Genomic DNA, 24,675 nt, shown 5'->3' with positions numbered 1-24,675 from the left:
CGCACAGATATACATATATATGAACATTTTTCTCAACCATCAGTTATCATTCTTGAAAACTGAGTGAAAATGGCATGGCAGTGTAGACTTAACATCCCTGCAAATGGAAACACAATTTGCACATCTGGTTATCTTTTTAACTATGATGTGCTTCTGAATGAGTTCATAAGAACATTGGATACTTATTCCTTTTAAGAACAAACAAATAAGGCATTAGCAAGGAATGAGTAAAGGTGACAAGAAATTTCTGGAGAATGATCAAAAAAAGAAAAGTAAAAAACAAAAACAAAAAGAAACAAGGAAATTTCCTTGTCACCTGTTACTAATTTCTTGCAAATTGCAGGACATTTTTGCCAAGTTGCTAATTGCTTTTTTTTAATGTTTTCAAATGAAATTACATTGCTCAGGTTTCATGGTTTTTTAAAGCTTGTGAAAAGTGTCTGAATACAGCACATGAAAACTGATATCAATCCAGATGTTAAAGGGTTAATTGGTCAAATAATAATAAGAACAGGGCTATAAAATAGTGGCTGTGCTGGAAAAAACAGGATGGCATGATAAATTAGGCTGTATTCAAAATTAGGTATGTTTTTACAAATTTGACACATTCACAGGTCAATTGTGGTCCATTCAAAAGGACCTGCTACCCACTTGTGGACCGTGACCCACCAGTTGACAACCACTGCTGTAGGATAGTAGCTTTTGTGTGTTTGCGTCCTTACCTGCGTTGCCTCTGGGGCGTGTAAACGGTTCCTCCTCCTCCTCTTCTCCTCCATCTATCATCTCCTCAGTGCTGGTCAGATGCTCCTGGCTCAGGTCGGACAGAGAAAACTCCAGGCTGTCTTCTCTCCACATGTCCGCTGACTTGGACCGCTTCTTTTTAAAACTCCCTCCATCCCGTGGACCCTCAGTCATCCGCTGGAGGTACCTTTCCTCACCAAGAACGTCCCCCTCCCCCTCCCCCTCCCCCATGGAGTCCTCTCCTCCATCCTGAGCGACAGTGTCCGCCTCAGAGGTTTCGGGAGTTGGTGTGGCCAAGGGGTCGTCATCGTGTTGAAAGGACTCCGGCCTCATTGTCATAGCAACACGCTGTGTCCAGTGAGGGTTGATGCCAAACTCTCCAAACTCATCTGTTGCGTTGAAAGGTTCCAGTCCGTTCTCTGCTAAGGATTGTGGGATGCTAGGGGTGCTGGAGGAGCGGGTTGAGGCATCTGAGTTTCTGTGTTCCTGTTTCACTGAAGAAGAGTGCCGGGAACGACGGGTGATTGGCTGCTTGCTGGAGAGACGGAGAGACCGGGATGTGTGCTTGCGGGAGATATGTCCCGTCGCATCGCCGTAGAAAGCACTGTCCCCATTCTGACTCTCCACGTTTCCCATGATTCAACTGTAGATTATAAAGTAGTGATGTAAGTGTTCTGTAACGACTTATTGGTCAGTGCCACATCTGTAATTTTTATCTTACATGTGTACTCATGAACAGGCACACTGACCCTGTTATATTTAAAATGGAGAGAGGAGTATTTGATGTACTAGCAACAAAATACAATTATATAAATTACTCTTTATGTGGTTCAGTGGTTTTCAGGAGGTCAGGCTAACTAATAGCAGAACACAAAGCAGCTAAAAAGTGCAACCAAAAGTACTGAGCTTGGACTTTTCAAAAAAAATTGTTATTTTAATTGAAGGACATGTCAGATCTCAATGCCTCTTGGATAATAGGAAATTCTGACTGCAGCAGCAACTATTTAAATCTGTCAAATACTGGAAGATGGCATCAGATGGTCAGTCAGATTCTTAGTTTTTGATCAAATATTTATTGTTATATGTAAATGTTATTGGTTTTGTTAAGACAGAAAAAGGGGTTGTGCCAAATTGTGTCATTCTCAGCAAAAAGAGGCATTGTAAAAAAAGCAGTTAGTATTTGTGCCAAACTCAATATATCATATTGGCACTATTATAAAAAATGTTCAAAACCCAGTCCTAGCTTTCCTGTAAGTGATGCATTTAGAGCAAAAAGTCTTTTGTCACAGTTTTCCATTAAACTAGGGAAAAGTGCCATTACGCCCATTGCTAAGGTTGGATTTGTTTAAGGTTGTTTATAGATACTGACTTTTTTAAAGGTCCAGTGTGTAGGATCTGGTGGCATCTAAAGGTGAGGTTGCAGAATCGACCTCTACTGTGTGCCAAGCTTATAAAGCTAGGGTGGCTGATGCAAAAACACAAAAGGCTCTATCATGACAGACTCCATGGAAGAGGATCTGTATGAAGATATAAAGGGCTCAGCCTAAGGTAAGGAAAACAACAGTTCTTAGTTTCAGGTGGTTGTGCATTAATGAAAACATAGTTATGGACATTACATTCCTGCCAATATATCCTCTAAAATTCTACACACTGGATATTTAAATGTTGAGAGCTACACATTTATTGATTACCAAATTGTAGCCCTTGTCCTCAAATGGCATTTGCATGTTTACACTGACACATTTTTTGCTGAAAAAAACAGGTCAATCTGTGCACTGGGTGAGTACCATCTGATGGCCCATTTACTAACAATGGTGCATCAAAGGTGATGACTCTGAATGCTTTGTTGAGTTGAGCTGTGAGGCAGATGAGATCAGGGATCAGGTATCCACTGTTGAGGTGGAAGTTCCCTCGCCAGTTTTGGATTACATTAACGCAGCGTTCCATTTACCTTGGAAATGGGAAGTCGGAGTAAGGAATGACATCACACCCGATTTGACCTTGTTCTAGTACAAGTCAGAAAACCAAGATGTTGCTATCAATACTAGCCAGGTTAGTTAGTAGCAGCTGATAACAGCACATTATGCTGCACACCGCAGTAACATATCCACAGATAGAAGCTGAGACTGTGTGCAGTCCTGTCCAAATAAGACTGTGCTGATAAACAGTATATTACAACAGCTTTCACTACTGCTGATGTGTGGAGAGGCTATCTTGGTTTTTGAGGTCAGGTTGGAGAGGTTAGTCTGACTTTCCGAATCAGAAATCCAACTTCAGTCCCAGTCCCAGTTGAAATTTCTGATTAGGAACAGGGAAATGCGACTTCCCAGTGCAAATGGAATGCACCATAAATGACCTTAATGTTTGGTAATTTGCTTAGGACAACGTACTCAAATGGAGTAGCACAGGGACAATGGAGTTCATTAAAAATTGATTTAGAGCATGAACACAGCTTCCTTAGGGTTTTCTGGTGTTGTCCCATTTAAGTATTCAGAATCTCATTCATTTTTTCAGCGACCACAAAGACACATTCAAAATTTAAAATGCCAAAACATCCTTCATTTCAGTTTAAGTAATTCAAACTTAAATTTTGATGAATTTGAGTCTGGGAAAGTGCACAGTGCACTGCAGCAGCATGACTTGGCTCGGTTGATACAAGGATGGATCGCCTGATCCTTTCTGCAGCACTTTTCTCTCCAATCAGTGTTCAAATTATTCATTAGCTATATTCCCAAAACAGTTAAAACAATCAAAGAAATCTGTTTTTAACCGCATTCTGCTGATCATAAAGTTCTCCGAGCATCCTGCATCGTCTCATGCGCTCTGTTATATAAGCACACAGAGCTGCTGAGTCAACTGCTGTCAGATCAGTTGGTCCTCTGTGAGTCACACATCATCAAACACACACCATCAGGTTCTCAGTGTGGGCTCAAACTGCAAAAATCTCTTATCACAATAATCTGTTTTAAACAAATTAATCAATCTAGTATTGAGAATCAAAGCCTAAAAGAATTGTTCTTGACTTTTAAGTTACTAAAATTGAAGTAGCTAAGGAAAAGTACTCAAATAAACTTTTAGGATTTAACAATTCAATACAAAATCATCATGGTTTTGCATTCTTGCAGAGTTAACAGACAAAGGTGTACAAACTGTGGTTACCTGTGATTACGCAGCCACATCACCAGCTTCTGCACATCACTGCGGTGTCATCTCTCACCGACCGCATGATCTTCCACACATCCTCAAACGCCGGTGTCAGTTTGCCCTGAGAGGAACAAGAAGAGAGAGAAGCGTTTCAGTGGAGTTCTCACAACTTCAAAGTGACCTGATGTGTCAAACGCACACAGAAGAGGAGGGAGAAGACGAGAAGGGGAAGGTAGTTCTCAAACTACTGCAGAGGATCTGCCAGGTACGTCACATGAAGCGGGTGAAGTAAAGTTGAAAGGAAAGCTGTGGAGCACACTAGTGAGAGAGAGAGAGAGAGTCTATAGAATACCAGAGCGGATGAAAGAGAATAAAGGACACTGTGGTCAGTGAAGCCTGGAGTTAAGATGATGCAGGGAGGCAACTGAAAACAGACAAGAGACACACATTTAAATACACACATAAACAAACTCACAGATCATCAGAAACAAAGCACAGAGGTATTGTGTGAGCCTGAGGGGGCGAAACAAACTCACAAACAAGCACAATTTCTTTGAACTGCACCCTGAAACTCATTGCCAAACCATACGGGCATGTACAGGCATGACGTGCATAAATCATTTTGGGATAACACCCCTTGTTTCCCTGCAGACAAAGACATGCACACACATACATGCATGCACACACACACACACACACTTGAGTACACTGTTGGTGAAATGACAGAAGATGAAAGCTGCTATGGTGAATGATTTTCTGCTTAAGACTCAATTAAATGATCCTTGCCAACACGACCTAATTTTCCCTAATACTAGCCCTGAGCTGCTTAGGGTAGACCATGATTTCCATAATGTGCTATGTATAGTGTGAAGGTATGCAAGTACAATCATGCCTTCGTGTGTGTCGTTTTGCACATATTTTCAGTTCACAAAAAGAAGTAGTTTGTACATAGAATAAGCAGGATATAACCGATGATCCTTCTCAGGCGGCTGAGATTCAGAAGCCCCCTTGCAGCATAGACTGCTGCCCTAAATGTAGCAAACACTATTGTCAGATTTGTTTGTGTTCCAATAAGCCTATCAGCAGGAAAATAATGGAGGCAAAATGATTTCACTGACATGTAAAAACACACAAAAAGGGGAGAAAATACACACTTTATCTATCGCAAAGCGGATGTCAACCAGAGTCTGTTCAGGCCCTTCACATCTAGTGAGTAATTTCAACCAGCCATTTTTTTCCTGGAATCAAACAAAGCATTCGTTTCCTCAGGTCTACAGTGGTGGCATGAGCATACTTGTTACTTTCACTAAACTTTGCCTACAGCTGTTGCTTTTGTTATTGCTAATCTGATAATGAACTCTCAATTTGTTTATTCTCTGGGGCAGAAATACAATCAATCAACCATGTTACATTTCTGGGAAAATTAAGAGAAAAATAAGAGTTCAGAAAAGGAGAAGTGGAAAAGGACAATAAGAGAAGCGAGCCGAGCAAGTGCATTGAAACCAGTGTTTTGTTCCACTGGTCAACTCTCACATTGCACTAACAGTTTTTAATAGTATTTAAAACTTGCAGCACATTTCTATTCGGGTTCTTACAGCTTAGTCAAGTGACATTTAAGACTTTTTAAGACTTTATTTAATAGCACTTGGAAATACATTTAAGACGAACTTTTCAATATTCTTTGGTCACGTTAAAAAATTAGACGATCTACGAAAAACTTTCTAGAGTGGATCACAAGAAGCTTGTTTAGTTGTAATTTACTGGATGTGGTTAATGTATGTGTGTTTGGTTCCTCCACGTCACATGAATTAAATGTCTTTTAAGTTTTTTTAAGGATCCACAGGAGACCTGTTCTACCCAGCTATGGGAAGTGGTTACATAAGCTAAACTTGACCCTGATACTTCTCCTCCTCTTTCTCTCCCTCCAGCCTTTATTTCTCATCCCTCCTCCATCCCATCCGGCCTGACAAGACTTATCCCAACCCACACGCTGGACACCCACCCCCCAAAACAAACACAGTATAATGCACACACAATGCTTGACAGGTGCTGGGTATTTATTTTGGAACTGGTCTGCTTTCCTTCTGAATAACTGTAGAGTAAAAACAAAGGACTTAATACCTAAAATGTTTAATAGAAGCATACATGCATAGTGGGTGAATGGAAAGCAATATAATGTCTGTCAAAATAACAAAAACACAGCAATATGATCTTTTATTATTGAGAAATCTTGGTTGCATTGACCTCACATCGCTGTTGCCAAGTTCATCTATACATCTATTTGTGTTGAGTTCAGTGTTGTGGAGGTGAAAGACACACACACACACAGGCCAGACAAACAAAACAATCCTGTCTAACACAGCGCAGGGGAAATCAAACCGCTGCTTTTCCTCTGGCAGTGTACAGTCTAAAATGTTTAGTCTCTTCGGTTTTCCTCTCCCCATGCCCTGCAGCAAAGTATGGAAGAGGGAGAGGGGTAACGGAGAGAGAGGGGGGTCGAGGCTCTGCTAAACCCACGTAGAGCTGAGAGGTGAGGCAAGGCTAGAGGCAAAACACATGAGGAGGGAGGGCGCTAAAGATGGTGCAGACACAGAAGGGAAAGGAGACAAAAAAAAAAACATATTGGGGGTCCTGTGCTATGAATAGAAGTTTGATATGGAAAAGTGTGAAAACAGGGGGAGGAAGAAATGAAGACTGAGGACCAGTGAGAGAGAGAGAGAGGGATAGACAGATAGAGACAAATTGGGGGGTCCTATTGTTGCCGAGCTTTAAGTGGATAAGTAGACATGTGCTCTGGCTGCCTCTCTTCGGGCTTAATTGAGGGAGTCGAGACAAAAGGGGAAACATAATTATTCGCTCTCGTTCTCTCAGTCTCTCGTTCTCGCAGTATATTAACACATTGGGAGAGTGTATTAATACAGCGGCCTGTGCAACAGCAGCCAAAGCATCATTACCATGCAGACACACTGACACACACACACTGAGAAGGGACAAAGAGCAATGTTGATGAAAATAAAATTCCATACTGGTTCAATCCTTTGGTAAAAACACAACTCTAAAACAGCATATCAAGTCTCTTTGCTTTATTTTAAACTCTATATTTGATCTTTATTCACTGAATTTATCACAAAATCTTTAAATCTGCTGTTTTCCAAGCATTCAGTGGCTGAGTATAAGGGACAAAAAAAATCTGAGACAGGGCTGAGCATCATACTGGGACTGAATGTGCCACTTAACTACGCTGTCAGTTACAACTCTGTGCTGCAGCTGTCAAACTCATATTGCCACACTGCCATTATTGCGTTAGAAAGCCACTCCACACCTATAGGCTCTCACGTCTCTCGCACACACACACACACACACTCAAGCAAGTTCTCTGCAGCACACAATGAAGTGTAATACTACAAAGGCAGACATGCTTCCAGTCACACACACCTGCACAATCCCAAGAGAAATGTGAGCAGGTTCTCCGACTCACACACACACACACACACATGCTCTCACACTCTTTTGGAAAAATACCAAAGGCCTGTCAGAACAGCCACGGAGCAGGCACACCCTGCTTCCCTCCGCCAATCTTTTCATCTCTGCACCTGTCTCACAGCTCCGCCCTACATGACACACAGCTCAGCGCTCTGGATTCAAACCACCCATGACGTGGATGTGCACTACTGTACTGCACTGTACGGTGATGGAAGCCAAACAAAACCTGTCTCATTGCTTTTATAAGCCTGTCATAGTCTAGACCGCACGCTGAAGTGGCTGCTGAAATCAGACATCAAATGATGACATCAACAAGCACCTTTATTGCATGCCCTTCATTCCTAAAAGACAAAAAGCCATCATAAATGTATTCACTTTTACAATATTTGGTCTTTGATTTTGAACAAGAGCACAGTAATGACAGTGGCTGCTGCATTATGAATAAAACTCCTGTCTTTAACAACAATAATTAACCTGTTTGACATAAATTTCTCTCACATGTGAACAGCATCTAAGTCATAAATAGAACAAGTTATCTCCTGCTTTTAAAAAGCACTATAATGGGTACTCTTTAGAGTAAAATATGTTTTATTGTGAAATGAACTATCGTTTTGGTCTTTCAGTTATGCTATTAAACATCATTTATAGTTATATTAGTAACTAGTCACAATGCATTACAAGAGAAACACACTAGTTTAAGACCAAGTCCACATAGACAAAAACATTTTGTAAACAGAGATGTTCTCATTTTTCTTTTGTTCAACAAAAAAAAATCCTATGCACAAACATTGTTGATTCAAAAAAAAATCTCTGTCCAAATGACAAAAACACTACTAAACACTAAGTGCTGTCAAGAGCATGTCAAACCAAGAGGCAGAAACATATGCCTTACCATGCACAGAGGAAGTAGAAGAAGACATTGGCCAATCAATAGCACAAAAACCACTATAACCAGAAGGCTACCTCCAGCAGTGACCTCCGTGGTGCTTTTTATTATGCACCCATTCCTCGATATCATGGAAGAGTGACTGTATATTTATGTCTGAACAAGTACAAACTCATCGCAGCAATGCTAGAGCCAGCACTTTTTTGGCCATATCTGCCATACTACAAAATGCTGCCTCATTTGTGATGCCTGACAAGGAGATAGTAGCACACACTCTGACTTTACAAGCCAAAATCTCTGTTTTACCTGTTTATGAATCAATACTGAAAATGTAGTCTCTGAAAATGTTCACCCTGGATAGACTTTAACAAAAAGTTAGTTTTTGTTGAGTTGTGTGTAGATGAAAGACTGCATAAAAAAAGTTCTGTTTAAAAAAAATGGCCGTGTCCATGTGGACTAGGCGTAAGACTGGATGACTGTCGTTCCTGATTATAGATTAACAACAGTTGATGCCAGGATGCAAAGTCCTTAAGACTAACATGTTTGGGGACTTGAAAATCCTGGATAAAACCCCTCAGTGTGTGTTTAATCCAATGATTAAATAATGGTGACTAAATAGGTTACTGGTAGCCTTTATCGTTCAATCATTTTAAAAGGCAATAGTAGTCGAGGTGTAGTAATTATAACTCAACACTTTTGTTATTCCTGACTTGAACTATAGAAAGTAGCTCAACCCTAAAAGGAACATTAATGGTAGTAACAATAGAAACTGGTCTAGACACTGTTGTAACCAGAGAAGCTCTCAGCTTGACTGATCTCCCTGACCTTTCTTTGCACCCTTGACCACCCCCCTATTGAGCATTAAAACACATGATGCAGTCACTGGACTCACCCTTCCCTCAGGGCTTTTCCCGCACCTTTCACATTCCTCAAATGGTTACCTTACCCCCTACTTCAGGGCACAGAATAAAGTCGCTGAGGTTAACACTCTCTGGGGGGTAAACAAAGGAATTTCTGTGGGGCAAACTTCATTCCAAGCAAGTCAAAATAGAATACCATGGGAATCTGGGAGACATTTTATCAGTGTCTGCACGCTCCCCGATTTTCCATACACACCTGCACACCCCTACAGAAATACACACACCTGCAAACATGCATGCATGTACACCAGGGCTTCCTTGTTGTTGTTTACGCTGAGCAAACCTGCATTGAAAGATAACAAACGCACCGCACATAACATGTGAATCAGGACTAGGTGCACGCTCAATGGTCCAAACAAATTAGGAAAGGGGACTTAGGCATGTGTGAATTGCTCACATTTGGAAGAGGAACTATATCTATTCAATGTCGAGATAACAATCAGATATGCTCTGAAAACATCCCATTGTGGAGATGGGAGCGCACACTCCACTGCACTCCCACAGCCCCACTGAGACGGGACTGTCTCAAACATCACTGGTAGAATTCCCTGGAAGAGGGAGATTAGCTTCTTATTCATCCTTTCGGGATCTGACAAGACACGCGCCACCTCCCCCCCTTCTCTCAGCTTAAACACATGCATGCACATACACAAACAGTGTGCCTGCAAGCATTGAGTCTCGGCTGCTGCTTAAATCAAACATTCACTTCTTTTAACTGGTGAGAGACAAATTATAATTCCTTACTGAAGAGTGCTTTCATTTTGAGGCAGCAGAGGAGGGCAAAGCATAAAAATGACAGAACAAAGTGGATTGGGAGGAAATGAGATGATTGTTATTCATTTACTATGGTTACTATGGTCCCCTGTATTTGTCATCTCCTAAAAGACAAGTGGAGGATTGTTATGATCATCGTAGCAAAGCAAATTCTCTGCCAATTCATGTTAAAAAGCATCTGAAAACCTAAATAAGAAAATAAAAATACCCAGTTTAAAAACACAGGGGAGGAGATACTTATGTAGTGCAGCATATCATCTGCAAAATGACACATATAACAGATTTTGGGTCAGTATCAGTGTGACATCTGAGGATCAAGTGGAAAAGAAAAGGGGCAGTGGGATTCAGTGTCAGCCAATACACTCCACTTTACTCCTCAAGTGTCACTAACTTCATTAAATACGCCCCTCCGTCTTTCTAGGAGCTTACACTGTACGCTCCTTAACTCAGATTTCAGCTAACTGTCTCTGCAGTGCGGTGCAGTCAGGGATTACCATATTTTAAAGAAAATCCCTCCAACACAAGTCCTCCATTGAGTGAGAGGCCCAAGAGAGTCAATGAGTGTATGTCGCTTTTGACACTCTGCTCTGTAGCTGCTGCTGCTTAGTGCAAACTCAGCGATCAGTGAGTCCCTGTATGAATTCAAAGACAGGAAACCCCAGATGCAAGCCTCCCATTAGGGTCTTTTAAGATGTATATTTTAATGTGAGGCTTTTTACATTGGATGATCAGAGCACTTCTTTCTCCCACTTGTTCTGAGATGGAGATCAAGGTGTGGAAACCTAATTAAACCCTGGACCTCTGTTGAAGGTTACTATGCCACTTGAAATCCTCTTGTTTATAGAGTACGACCATCAGCAAGCAGCAGGTTGCATGATAAATGACAAGCTATCATTTGCCTTTTGATAAATGTTAATAACTCATCGCCTTCTTTTTGCCATTCCTCAATCAGCGCTCGCTCGTTCCTCCTGATGAAATAGGGACTGCGCAGACAATCGCCTCTCCGTCATCAAAACCAATCAACTGAATATTCATGTGGTGATTTGCTGCTCCAAATATGTGAGAGGCAGAACAAGAAGTGTTGTTTAATTATCCAGGAGGAGTGGGACGAGACATTGACTGTGCTCCAGATTTCAGCTGGTAACCGTAGAAACCCTGCAGGGCAAGACACAGCCTGGGGGAGGAGCAACTAAGAGTGTCGCAATGAGATAGAGGAAGACGTTACAAAAGAAGAAGAGTACTGTGTGGACGTGGCAGCATATTTGAATTTTTTCAAATGACCTGTGGGTATTGACATGCTTCCACAGACATGATGGAAGAAGAGACACTAGCATATTTATAAACCTTCATATTTGTTAGCCTAAACTAGAGTTTTATAAAACAGCAGATTGTGTCATCCATGGCTAATATTAGAGTGGTTTCCCTCATCCATGTTACTCAATTCTTTATTAAGAAAGTATGAATAATATTGAAGAGATCCCCTTTCTTTCTTTATCAGCACAAAACTACAACTGGAGCACTGAGGAAGGCAAAAATCACAGCTGACTTTTTACTAACTTATTAAAGGATAACTTCTGTATTTTTCAACCTGGACCCTATTTTTTAAATGTTTTTGTGTCTTTTATTTTTAATTTATTTGCACTAAAACTGCTTTTTTGACACTTACAGGTTTAGATTGTGGTTAGTAGTATCTGGATAAATTATAGGTAAAGAGAAAAGAGAAGGACCTTTTTTAAAGATCATTTTTGTTTAACCAGAAACAGCCATGAAATTGTTTTCACCAAACCCATATGACTCCATTTAAATAAACAGTAATTTTATCACTGTAAAACGTAATTTATTCAAAGAAACAAAATAAAACTCACAAAAGCCATCTTTGTTTGTCTTTTCACTTTTCAAATGATCACCATCTCTGGTTTGGTTGAAATAAATTCCTAATGCACACAGTTAGATGTAAAAATATGCTGGCTCTATACACACTAAACTCTGTCTATTTATATAGAGTTTGGTGGGTTTGGCAAACATGCACCGAATGGTTACATTGCACCCTGTTTCGCAGCTGACAGCTGTAGCGCTCTCTCTCTCTCTCACTCAATACTGAACCAATTAAAAAAATGTTTCCCTCTATTACTCACTCAGACACAAAAACATGGGAAAATACATTCCAGGTTTAAAAATACAGAAGCTACCCTTTAAACAGTTTTCTGCCTCTTTGTGTTTCTATAATCTGCTTTAACACTGTTGCACTTTAGCACACACTGGAATCCTGTGCTGTTATGTGTTACTGGATCTTTCGCTTTGATTTTATTGTGATACGTGCAAGTTATCCTGTTTTTTTCTGTTTTCTCTGAGTCACACTGTGACAAATTCCTCTCAACTTGGTTGAGATGGCAATAAAGTAATGAAGTGGGATAAGACACACTTCTGTGAAGAGCTGTTAAGCCTGAAATAATTGAGTAGTGCTATGGCTTGTTGTGCCATCTTAAAAAGGACATTCCTTAGCAGTAGTCCCCCCCCCCTCAGTCCCTTAACTGAGCTATGGCGGGATTTTTTTTTCTTCTCCACACTGAGAGAATAATCATTTAAGCATTGTTAAAAAAGCTGTTTTAATCTTTTAGTGTAAAAAGTGTGTTGTTAAAACCCGTTTCAGTGTTTCCATTCCATCTTGTGAATAAGTACACAAATTAAATTTATTTAAGGAAAAAAAATGTCAAGGTTTAAATTCAAACACTTCATTTTGGCACCAAATATCACCAGACACTGGCATGTTTAGACACCTGCAGACAAACACAGCCAGGTGTGAATGGAGCCAAATTGGCAGGTAATACTTCCTATTCCGCTCTGTGCAGGCTGAGGGGATGGCGAAATAACAGGGTGGGTGAGTGAGCGAGAGAGGGGGATAAGAGGGTTTTAGGCAAAGGTAGACTGATTGAGGTGGGAGGTTGAGACAGGGGGGTGGGATGAGAGAGGCAAGAGGGTCTGAAAAAAAAAATGATGGTGTTGAAAAGAGGATGAGAGGCTGTTAGCTGGTGGAATCGAGTGTTGGGCCACAGGTTAGAAAGATGAATGATGTGCTCTGAGGTGGAAGGAGACATGAGAGGTAAAGAGGTAGAGTGGTGCTGATAGGTCCTGAGGGGCTGATAGAGATAGATGTTGTGTCAGTTCAAAGTAGGGCAGATGTGAACAGGCCCGATTTGTTGTCAGTAACAATATGACTAGGATAAGACTATGTGGAGAGGGTTATCAAGGAGGTTATTGTCCGTGTCGGTGTGTGCTTATGTGGAAGTGCAACCTGTAATTTAGATAGAGATAGCTTGATTACTGCTTAACTCTACAAAATCTGAGCAAACTGGCTTGATTTCTTTCAAAAACAAGGACAGAAAGCAATGAACAGCTTAATGAGAAACAAAAAAACAAGAACAAAGAAAAAGAAAAAAGTTTAATAGCAAACAAGACAATGTCTTTAGAAGACTTATATATATATATATATATACACATATATATTTACATATATATATATAAATAAAGGTGAGTTTCTCCCCATGTTTTTGAAAGAAATCAAACCAGTTTTCTCAAGTTTCAGAGGTTCAAATGCTTGTGAAAGGCATCTGAACGCAGCACAGGAAAACTGATTTTGATCCAAGTCTTCAAGGGTTAAATACTGCAACAATGCAATATGCAGGTATTCGCTTACTCTGGTTTTAATCAAATAGAGTTATGCAAAGACACTGTTATCACTTTATTAATTAAGATTTCTGCTGAGGCTCTGCAAATCCTTTGTAGTACTACCCTAACCATTACCAGGGAGCAAGAGAGAGGCTTTGGCATGACCACACAGGGGCAGGTGAGGAGGGAAGGAAAAGTGGAGAGGGTAAAATGGGAGAAGAAAAGAAAGGAAATGAAGGCTTAAGGTTGGAGAGGAAGTAGAGTAGGCAACATAACGGTATAAAAGGTGCAGATAGTCCAAAGAAAAAGGTTATGGACAGAGGAATGGGCAACACAGAGGTGCACTGCAAAGAGAGGGGGGAGGAGGACGGCAGGAGGTGGAAGGGGAAGTTATCTTAGTGCATCCCTGCACCTGAGTCAACAGCAGTGCTTGCAAACAAAGCACCCCCTTGAAGAAGAGACAGGAGACAATGCACTGCAGTGAGCATATGGGGGTAAGAAATGTTCAGTAAGAATGTGACAGACAAACAGCAGCTCACTGTGTTGTGTCTCTGCTTTTCAGGCCACTGGAGGACACAGACGTCCAGAACAATACAGTGTAGTTACACTGCCGGCGGGGTTATGGTTTCAAACTTTATGAAGAATTCTAAAAATCTTTCTACTGGCAAAAAATAAACAAAACCATATAGGCTATTGACATATATCTGCACTTTGAACACCTGTGCATCTACAGCAAATTTACAATTCATATCAAATTGCAAGCAGAATGTACAAATTTGCATACTGTACTTTTCACATGATCGTATTTTTTTGTCCGCTGTTTACTGGAAAAAAAAAAACAACCCTCCCTCTTGAGACACACTTCTTCATTTGTACATCACATACACACAAACACTCTTGCACGCAGTAAGGTGTGGCTGATTTAGAGAATAACAGAGGACCCACGCCCAAAGTGTTGCATCAATGTTCCTCAAACTTCAACGACCACAAACGGCTTCAGTAATCTTACCACATAACAGGTTAAGTTTCCCACACAGAGGTCATCTTAGGTCCAGATGAAAACAAAACTCAGTGGAGATAAGGGTTGAAACTAAAGACTGTTTTCTTATTCATAGTTTCTTGTAATTGATTGATCATTCAGTCAACAAAAGGACAGAAAAGTGTGAAAAAAGATTTTCATTAATATTGGTTGCTTTGTCCAAAGCCTCAGTCCCAGTAGAGATATCTACAAGTAATCTTCAGTTGTGGATTTAATCTTTTTTCGGGAATCCAATCCCCGTACTGTATGGATAAGTAGACACACTGGAACATTGAACACATTTGAACATTAACCTGAATGACTTTAACCTAAAGTTAAGATGAAATTAACATGCCTCCTCTACCCTTTTAGATCACATCCATGGGAATACTGTGGACCTATTAAAAATATATATGCCAATAAAAAACAAAACTTTTTTCGTCATCTTATATCAAAATCCAATCATGTTTTCTCCCTGCAACAGAAAATATGCCGCTTGTGTTTCTAAGCTAGTACCAGCCAATTTTAACCAATAATATTATGACATCCACCCATCAATCAGTCTGCAACTTTTGGCTGAACATTGCTAAAATTCAATAGCTAGCTGGTTAGCAACAACATGGTACATCAGTGTGTCTTTGGGTGTTAACCCCCTCAAACCTTCTCCCGTTCGTTTCCCCAAAATACAGTGGTTATGGGCTTGCTGGCTAGAATTTCGTCACTGTAAAATGCCTTGAGCACAATCTGGAGCTGACTCAGACACTACTACACTACTACAAAGTGGACTCCTTTAGCTACTACATGGATATTACGATGGACTTTGTGCCTCTCTTCCTGGTACTGTACAGGTAAAATCAAACTCCTCCAACATGTAATTCTATGTTTCACCTGCCTTTTCTTCTGGGCTTTAATAATAAACAGTACCCTATAGCTATATTAAAGTGCTCTGATATTTAGTGCCATTATAATGACACAGACAAATGTTGTAAAGCAATAGAGTAGAAACAACAAATCACATACTGTGATGTAGTTTCGGATTAACATACTACCTCCACATTGTGATCGACACTGAGGTCTAAACTTAATTTCCTATTTTTCATGGCATCATTTTCCTGAAACTTGATTTTTTTCTGCTCCTTATCAGAATAGGAATAATCAATTTGCATCAAAAAAGTCAACACGGTGAACTCCACTCACTATAAAGGTTATAAAGGTCGGTAAACAATCATTAAATCCCTGGCTACTTAAAAAAAGGAGTCCCCTCAGATTTCAGCCAGTGTTTCAATGATGTCTTGTGGTATAAACAAAACGATCACTGTAAAAAAAAGGATGTCAACAACATGTCAGCAGTGTGGCGTCTCTTCAGGATCTAGGTCAATGGGTCCATTTCCTGGGAGCTGAGCTCTTGTGCCGACTTGAGCTGGGGGTTATTGTTTGGGCTCTACGGTGAATAGAGTCTCCTCTCAGTGCATTAGTGACCTGTATAAGCCCACACGACTCACTGACATCTGAGTGCCGGCCTGAAGGGAGAGGACAAAGGCAATCTGACCACACATGCGCACACATTCACGTGTCTAAAAGCTAACGCGCCGAAGGACAATAACAAAAACACAGTCTAAAAGAAACCTTATACAGCGCACCACAGGGTTTTTATCCCAGAAGAAATTCAATCCAAAGAACAAAAAAAAAAAAAAATCCATGCAGCTCTGCCCGTAAGCTTTCATCCTTGCTTTTGTCACCCCCATTACCCACACACACACACATTTAGACATATTCACATACATATTTGCACATGCACGCACTTACAAATGCACACATGGGCTTTTGAGAGCGCCTTGTACGATGCCACTGCATCACTTCCAGGTCAACAGGCAGGAACGTGAAGTGTGACTACATGATGAGCACCGAGGAGTCGCTGGTCAGCATTCTCTTTATGTAACTAATGTAATGTGGGGGTTGAAGGAAAGCAGCAAGAGAGGTACTTTAATTCACAATCATGTGGATGTAAACTTGGATGGAAAAACAGAAACACTCACAAACAAGGGGGTGTAAAGATTTCCAAGCAGATACATAAAAAAGGAAATCCCAGGAAGTCCAAATCTCCCAAGCACAAACAAAGCATAAAGACAATCTTTGAAGACACTCTTTGCACTACCACAGTAAATCCTCCCTTAAATCCCTACTCAGCACTTCACACACAAATGTGTTTCCACTCTCTCACTCTGAAGTCTTTCACACCAACTTCCTGTTCAGGTAACATCGTCTCAAAGCTTCATTTTTCCACTAAACCACACTTACATTTACTCAGCTTACACCATCACATGTCAGCTTGTGCACACTGCAGACATCCTTTGTTTGCTAATGACTCAGTAAACAAAATTCTACATATTCATGTTTCTCTGCTGTTTTCTTCAGTTATTTGTCTGAATTGAGGGCACCATAAAAAAATATAGACCTAACCTTCTGTATATCAAATAAGATGTAGATGCATGCACACACACACATACACACACATTTACACATCATCAGTTGGCAGCCAGAGCCGATGTGTGGGCTGGAACGCAACACTGATCAGAGATAATGGGCAGACATGACAGGGATGGCAATGCTGTCACACCAAGAGAGGAAGGAAGGAGAGATGGTGGAGCAAGAGACAGAAAGAGAGAGACAAAGAAAAAAAGAGAGCAAGAAAGAAAGAAAAAGGGAGGGAGCAAAGGAAGGAAGGAAGGAAGAAACTCCCAATTCATCAGCAGACACGGCATAGACAAAAGATAGGAAATGAGTGAACATGCCAGCTCATGTCAGCTCTGAGACACCCCTCCCCCTGTCTGGACCCCCTTCGCAAATTAGAGGCATCCCCTTCTGCTTCTCCCACGGCTTTTGCATCTTCTTGTTCCTCTCATCGGGGGGTTGATGTTGAAGAGTCTGGCACAGAAAACAATGTTTTTCACCTGATGTTTCGCACTCTCCTCTCCCCCTGCTAACACCTCTTGTAGTCCTGCTCAACCAGACGAGTGACATTACTAACGGACGCACATAAGCAAACATGTCAGTGTGACATAATATTCACACTGACTCATTCTTGTCTTTCTTCTTGTATTTTCAAAAGGTCATTCAAGACCAAAGAGGCACAAGCACGTGCACGCGTATATATGAAAAACCCCAGTGGTCTCCAACCTGTGTACCCTTGAGATTATGCTGTAGGGTCGCTACGAGGTCCCTTCTTTACACCGCCTTTGCATTTTTTTTACATAAAACCAAACAACTGCAACATCATGCCACTCCAGTGTGTGATTTTAGACAGCATGCCAGCATCGCAGAAGCAAAAAAGGCATGACGTGATATTTAAGAAAACGGCATCAGCCTCATGTATGCATCTGTGACCTCATTGTTTTTCTCAATTTAGGGACAATTTGGGTTGCTATTCTTTCTTTTTTTTAAAATTAACTGCTAACTGCTGTTAGCTGCCTTTTAAATCTCCTGTGGTGGGTCGCACACATAACCCACCGTCAAAACGTCACACTCATAATAACTTTATTTATATAGCACCTTTAAAAACATTGTTTACAAAATGCTTTGACAAACAAAGCAAAGCAGAAATGGGACACAGACGGCGATACAACAACAGAAAGCCAAACAATCCTATTGAACACAAGCAAGAAGAAACTAGGGCAGAGTTAGGATAAAATTAAACCGAGAGGACAAGATGCAGGACGCATAATGTCAATCTAAAGGACTACAAAGAAACTGACCAAAAACAACATTAAACCCTGAAATAAAGGAAACAAATTAGATACAACATAAATTAAAAGGTAAAACTCATGTTCCCATCCCGCCAGCTGTCCCTTTAACACAGACCTCAATTCGGTACTGTTACCACCTCTGCTTCTGGCTTAAAATGCAAGACAACTCTTTACCTCCATTACGCAATCGTACATTTTATACAGAACAGGGAGGTGGAATAATGGCTCAATATTCCCGTCCTGAACAGGTAATGTTTAAGGGATCTCAGTGTTCTTGTGACAAATCATCACTAGTAGCATGGTTGCATGGTTTATGACCAGCTCAACCAAAGACTTTTTTTTCCCTGCTTTCCTGTTCTGTAAATCATCTCACTGCAAAGGGATTCCCCCTACTATTGAACGCAACCACGACCAAACCCGCACCTTAATTAGACACACTCAATGAAACCAAAGAAGAGGAAAAACATTTCAGTGTCTCTCCACCCTCAGCTGTCACTTTTGTCTTGGTTTTCCCAAAACAGACTTCAAAAATATCTGTCTGGTCCTGGGCTGCAAGTGACAGCAGCAGCGAATTGGGAAACACACACACACACACACACACACACACACACACACACACACACACACACACACACAGAGAACCCACAGGCACACAGTCAAACATTTAAACAGCTTGATTGCATGTGGGGAGAAGCACAACTGGGGGCTGCATAAGCCCTATATTTGCTTAACAGCAGAAATAAGAAGACCACTGAGGAAGAGGGATGAAGATGAGAGAGAAAGATGGACAAAGATGTAAGAGAGAAAGAGAGATCATCCCTTTCATGTTAATTGCATCATCCCTTTATCATGCCCGCCACATGCTCGTCAAACTGCATCTTATGTACTGTAACTGTAATCATAAAGCGAGGGCGTCCGTCTGCTCTGCCACAAGGTCAGAAGAGTCACTGTGGAGGATAAAGATGTGTATTTGCAATAAGCTTGAGTTCCATGCTGTTGATGATGATGATGATTGTGTTTATCATTTCCATTTATATAATGCATTATTTGATACATGGAGTGCTTTGCGAGCTTTATATGAGCAGATGAAAGGATAAATATTTGTATTTATGGTGTAGATTAAGGCTGCATAATAGTAAGTCCATCCTGTAACTCTGTGTGACTGTGTCCGTCACAGAAATCTTCCCTTCAACAAGGTCAATCATCAAACTTTAGGGTCAAAACTTGGTATTTGATTAAGGTTAAAGTAATTGGAGTTCCAGTGCTGATGTAGTTATGGTCTCAGTAAGGGTGTTTACATGAGGCTGGATGGTTGTAAACGGGAATACGCCTACCTACATCTGCCCTATAGGTGAGCTGCCTTAGCCTGAGAGCAGTGTATCAATCTGGGTCAGGCCGTAAACCTACACATACATATACACACACGCAATACAAACACACTCGCACACTCACATGACTCACTTAGCGGAGCCCCATCCCCCCCTTTCACGCTCACACTCTATATTAGCTTACTGTACACAGACAGAGCACATGGCTGTGTGGATGCACACATATTTGTCCTGAACACACATTTGCACACGTTAGTAAATGTGACACACACATACACATATAACCTTGGTAAGCCTTGTGTAATTGTGTATGAGATGATGGCTTTCCCCCCTTTTCACAGCCCCGGGCTTTCGCAAAGTCTTTGTCAGTTTTGAAAAAGAGTGCGTGCACGTGCACACACACAAACACACAGAGGGCGCACCAGTTTTTATCTGCCACTATAAATCCTTTCACGGATCACTTCCTCAAAACACCCTGCCAATATTCAACTTCCTCATGGCGGCAAGTGAAGCAGTGAATTGCAGCAAGAAAGATAACATGAAGAAAAGATAACAAGAAAGAGAGCGACAGAGAGAGCGACAGAGAGAGCGACAGAGAGAGCGACAGAGAGAGCGACAGAGAGAGAGAGAGAGAGAGATGACTAGTTTAGAATTCTTACTCTTCTCAAAATCAAAACAAACACCAACAGTAAAGTTTAATAATAGAATAAGCAGCTTTTATTATTCTATGGTTTATTACACAGTGCTTACACTGTTTTACAGTGTGTTGAGTTTTACCATTTGAGTTTTAAACTAAAGAACAGAGTTGAAATATGCTAAGTGTCCAATGTGTAGGATTTAGGGGGATCTACTAACAGGAATTGTAAATAATATTCATGAATATGTTTTCATTGGTTTATAATCACCCAAGATTAAAAATTGCTTTTTCGTTAACTTAGAATGAGCTGTTTTTATCTATGAACAGAGCAGGACCTCTTCCATGGAGTCCTACATGTTATTCTACAGTAGCCAAGAACAGACAAATCAAAAAATGCCTCTAAATAGATAAATAAGATAAATAGACTTTAACTATATAGTCACTGTAGTTCTCCTACATGCTTGGCACACGAGAAAGGTTTTAGTTCTGCAATCTCACCACTACATGGCACTAAATCCTACACACTGGACCTTCAAAGAAATCCATCACACTATATTCAATAAAAGTTGAAATACATTACTGAAATACGAAGTTACCACTTAACACTGAGACAAAGAACCACAAATCTCATTGGTTAAGCCATTCCTTTGAAGAGTGGCAGGTTGAATAGGAGGCAAATTGTAAAGCCCTTAGGGTCAAAAGCCAAACATTTACCAAGTATTACAATTATTTTGATTTCTAGTGATATTTTATCAGCTTGTCAAAAAGCCTGCCTCAGAAACACTGAACCATACACTGCAAACACTGTGAAGACTGGCTATAAATATCTTTTTAGAATTAATATCGAATTCCAGGACCATATAACAAAATTATAACCAAATCCCTTTTATATTTTTCACCATAAAAACCTCACATTCTCTTTTCTTATCTCATGTGAACCGTGCTGAATTCTCTTACTCAGATATACCCAAGACGACAGTTTTTTTTTTCTTTCTTTTCCAGAGAAGAAGCATGAAAGCGAGGAAGGAGAACGGACAGCAGAGACTGTATGCCCTCTGACCCCTCTTAGTTCTTTGACTGTCTGGATGCCTGCAGATGACCCTCTGCACAGCTGAGACCTAACACCTCGACCAACCCACACGCATTTGACTGACAGATGGTAAATAGTATTCAGTTGGAAGTAAAGTGCTCATTCTCCTCCTCCTCCTTTATATCTTGTTTAACTTGACACTTATCTGTCCCCTCTCTCTTACGCTCTCTCTTTGTCTTAGTCTGTCTTGTTTGTTTCTGTCGCTCTCTGCCAAGTCTTCAGTACCACTCTGCCTTTAACTGCTGTTCCCAAGACTTTCAGTAGCTCTTGGGTCTCCCTTTGTCTGTCTAGTCCTTCTCTATTCTGCTCTTCAGCTGTCTCTTCTCTCCTATCCTCTTAATATTTCCACATAACACAGCACACACACTGACACACACACAGACACACACAAAGTAGGCTAATGTCTTTATCAGATCCAAAGCCGTTAGTGTACGATCCCTCTCTCTTCATTTTGTATTGTGAAGCTTTGATGGCATAACCAGAAATCTCCAGGATTGACCTGTGATTTTTTTTCATTTCCCCAGAGTGTTTCAGCTCTCTAACAAGCTTTTGACGAGTAATAATTACTGTGCCGCTTGAGTTTTTTAACATCTCACTTTATCAACTATTATTATCTCTCCTGCACCTCTTACGTAAAAGTGCATAGTCAAATATATACACGCTAACGCATGTACTACTTTGTTTGCCCTCTGAGCTGTGTAGTTTGTACAATGGCGGGGAAATGTCAGGTGGTGGCAGTCTGAAGGGCTGTTAAGGTATTTTGTTATCACTAAATTACCTCAGGTAGGAAACCAGGCAATGTCCCAGTGAGAACATTAATAATTGATAAAGACTTTTAACACACACGCACACACTGGCCCACGCAGGATGGCTATAACAAAAAATGTGGCTTTTTTTCCCTTGCAATTCTCTTGTATGTGTATAAATATAAATCAGTGTGTTCAGTGTTTGTGTGTGTGTGTGTGGGAGAGCGGGAGAGCCCCATCAACAGAAAAGAGCCACCACCAAACAGTAGTATAGTGTACGAAAAAAGAAAAGAAGTCACACAGACACATTGTGTAAGGAAGCATATAAAATACATTGGTTTACAGACATTAACACACACACACACACACTGTACATGGACCACGCACAACAAAAGGCTTATACTTTCAGATGCACACATTTGGACACCTTACTATAACTTAACCTCTTATTGTATTTCTCACACATTAAAATTAAAATCCATCCAAATGGTTATCAAATCATCTTAACACACACAACATGAAGCCAGTTATCTTAAACACCCATGCAACTCCATCTCTGTCACTCACAAAGCTCCCAAAACATCCTCAAAACAACAACTCCATCTTTTTTACCTTCACTTAATCTCCCAGTGTTTCCTGTGTGAGTAACAGTTAATTCCCTGTGGTGGTTCAAACACAGTCAGCACATGTCCTCTCTGAGAGCAAACAGGGGAATCCTCGCATCAGTGAGACATCTCCCGGACTCCAGCGCAGCGTTCGACTCTACACACACATGCACACACACATTACAGTGCATACTCACACATGCTGCCTCTTGCACGCCTAGACCAGACTGAAGGCTGAGGAGAGGGTGTGTGTGCGCTGACTGAGTCTGAGCCCGCCCTCTTCTCTCTGGTTCTCCCCTTCTCTCCCACACGCACTCACCCTGCCCTCCTCCTCTCATCTCCTCTCTCTCTCTTTCTCTCTCTTTCTCTCCAATTTCACCTCCCCCGGCTTGCCAATTGACTGCCAGCATGTGTGCTGGGTCTGTGCCTCTAAGCCTTTAGATGTCCCAGTCCTCTTTTTAATTGCTGGCTCTCTGGCCTCAAGTTCCGCACAGACAAAAAACAAAGACACACAGATACAGTGGACAAGCACAGGCATGCACAAACAAATAAGGATACAGACACATTTGCCTAAAAACAAATATGAGGTCTGGTAATACAAACCTACACTCTGAAAAGTAGATAGGAAAAGTCATCTTAAAATGAGTAACTTGCAAAATTCAGTGGGCCAGAAAAAAGATGTAGTTCGAGGAGAACGGTGAGAAAGGTGAGGTGCAGTGAATCCGTCTCATTCCTTGGAAACCTTCCATCAGAGCTGCTGTAGCATGTGTTTTGCGGCTGCTCCACTCATTTTTTTGCCAGCCCATTTCTCCTTCACTATTTCACAACCCACTAGGATTTTTTTAACGGAGGCTTCAAATAAAAGAATGAAGCCTCAAGTGATAGTTTTTGCTATTTTGTGTTTTGGGTATCAATAAATCAACACCTGTAGGCTTGAAACATGGCTCTGAAGAGTGTGTGGCCAGCTCCTTCTCTGAGAGTTGTTGGATTCACAATAGTTACAATGGATTTCAACAGTGACCCAGTTTCATGACAAAGTATCCAGACATCCATAAAAACTACTCAACCCACTCGTGCAGCATTATCTACTTCTCCACTGTCCATTCCTATCAATGCTCAGTACGCTCCACACAATCATGTCTTTGCCAAGATGGGACAAAATGTGGGTAAATTCAAGGCGTCATTTACTATGTTTACATGCACTTATCTTTCATTTCATTACAAATATGGCAATATTCTCAATTTCATGTAGGTTATGAAAATTTAGCATTTTCTAATGAAGACATGTCGCTGCTGAAAAAAGAAAAGATGCGGTTTTTTAAAAGGATCCAATGGACCTTTTAGATGTGCGCAAATAGCGCAACACCAGCCTCGACACAGCTGGACAAGTCTGGACCTGCCACCGGCAGGAAACTTAGAATAGAAAATCCTATTTTAATGCAAAGAAGCAAAATAGTACAAGTGGCTCCAGACGTTGGACTTTTCCGTAATTTGATGAGATAAATTACATGTTAGAGCAATTTAATCGGAGAACGCATGGCTGTAAGTATACAGGAGTTTTAGTGAAACATTCATTTTCATTAGCCATGTAAACAGCCAAGTAGGAATATTATCTTTTTTGGAATAAGGGCAAAAAAACCTGGATATTTTGTGCACAGTTGCCACTTGTCACTTGTGTGGTTTGCTATTTGCTTTTGTTATTAACACAAGCAAACATAGTTGCATGTGACAAAGGTAAACACAAACAGTGCAAAGGCTGTCGCAATTTGAAAGGGTCTTTGTACTAAAAGTAGGACCATGTTGTTATAGGTAAATTAGTCTAACTATGTTTTTTAGAAACGAAGTGGTTGTGGTCGTATGATTAGTTTCTTTTGCCACTCAGGATTTCACTTAA

The 24,675-nt window shown here is 40.8% G+C and overlaps 1 protein-coding gene across 3 annotated transcripts in view; it reads right to left on the bottom strand.

Moving 5' to 3' along the window:
• LOC121952201 (rho guanine nucleotide exchange factor TIAM1-like) overlaps positions 1–22,999 on the bottom strand; it is a 67,507-nt gene extending 44,508 nt beyond the window's left edge. For 2 of the 3 annotated variants that reach the window (XM_042498731.1, XM_042498733.1), the window contains exons 1-3: positions 22,789–22,993; positions 3,901–4,006; positions 723–1,384 (exon numbers count right to left, since the gene is read on the bottom strand). In XM_042498731.1, coding sequence (XP_042354665.1) covers positions 723–1,377 — 655 coding nt within the window. In that variant the 5' untranslated portion in view covers positions 1,378–1,384; positions 3,901–4,006; positions 22,789–22,993. Of the gene's footprint in view, positions 1–722; positions 1,385–3,900; positions 4,007–22,788 lie in introns of all 3 variants that reach the window. The other variant, XM_042498732.1, reaches the window with a different exon arrangement.
• Positions 23,000–24,675: the final 1,676 nt, after the last annotated feature.

The sequence above is a fragment of the Plectropomus leopardus genome, chromosome 13, assembly GCF_008729295.1.
Source record: "Plectropomus leopardus isolate mb chromosome 13, YSFRI_Pleo_2.0, whole genome shotgun sequence".
Classification (NCBI taxonomy): Eukaryota; Metazoa; Chordata; class Actinopteri; order Perciformes; family Serranidae; genus Plectropomus; species Plectropomus leopardus.
Note: the sequence above shows the minus strand (reverse complement) of the source record. Positions and strands in the feature narration are given on the sequence as shown.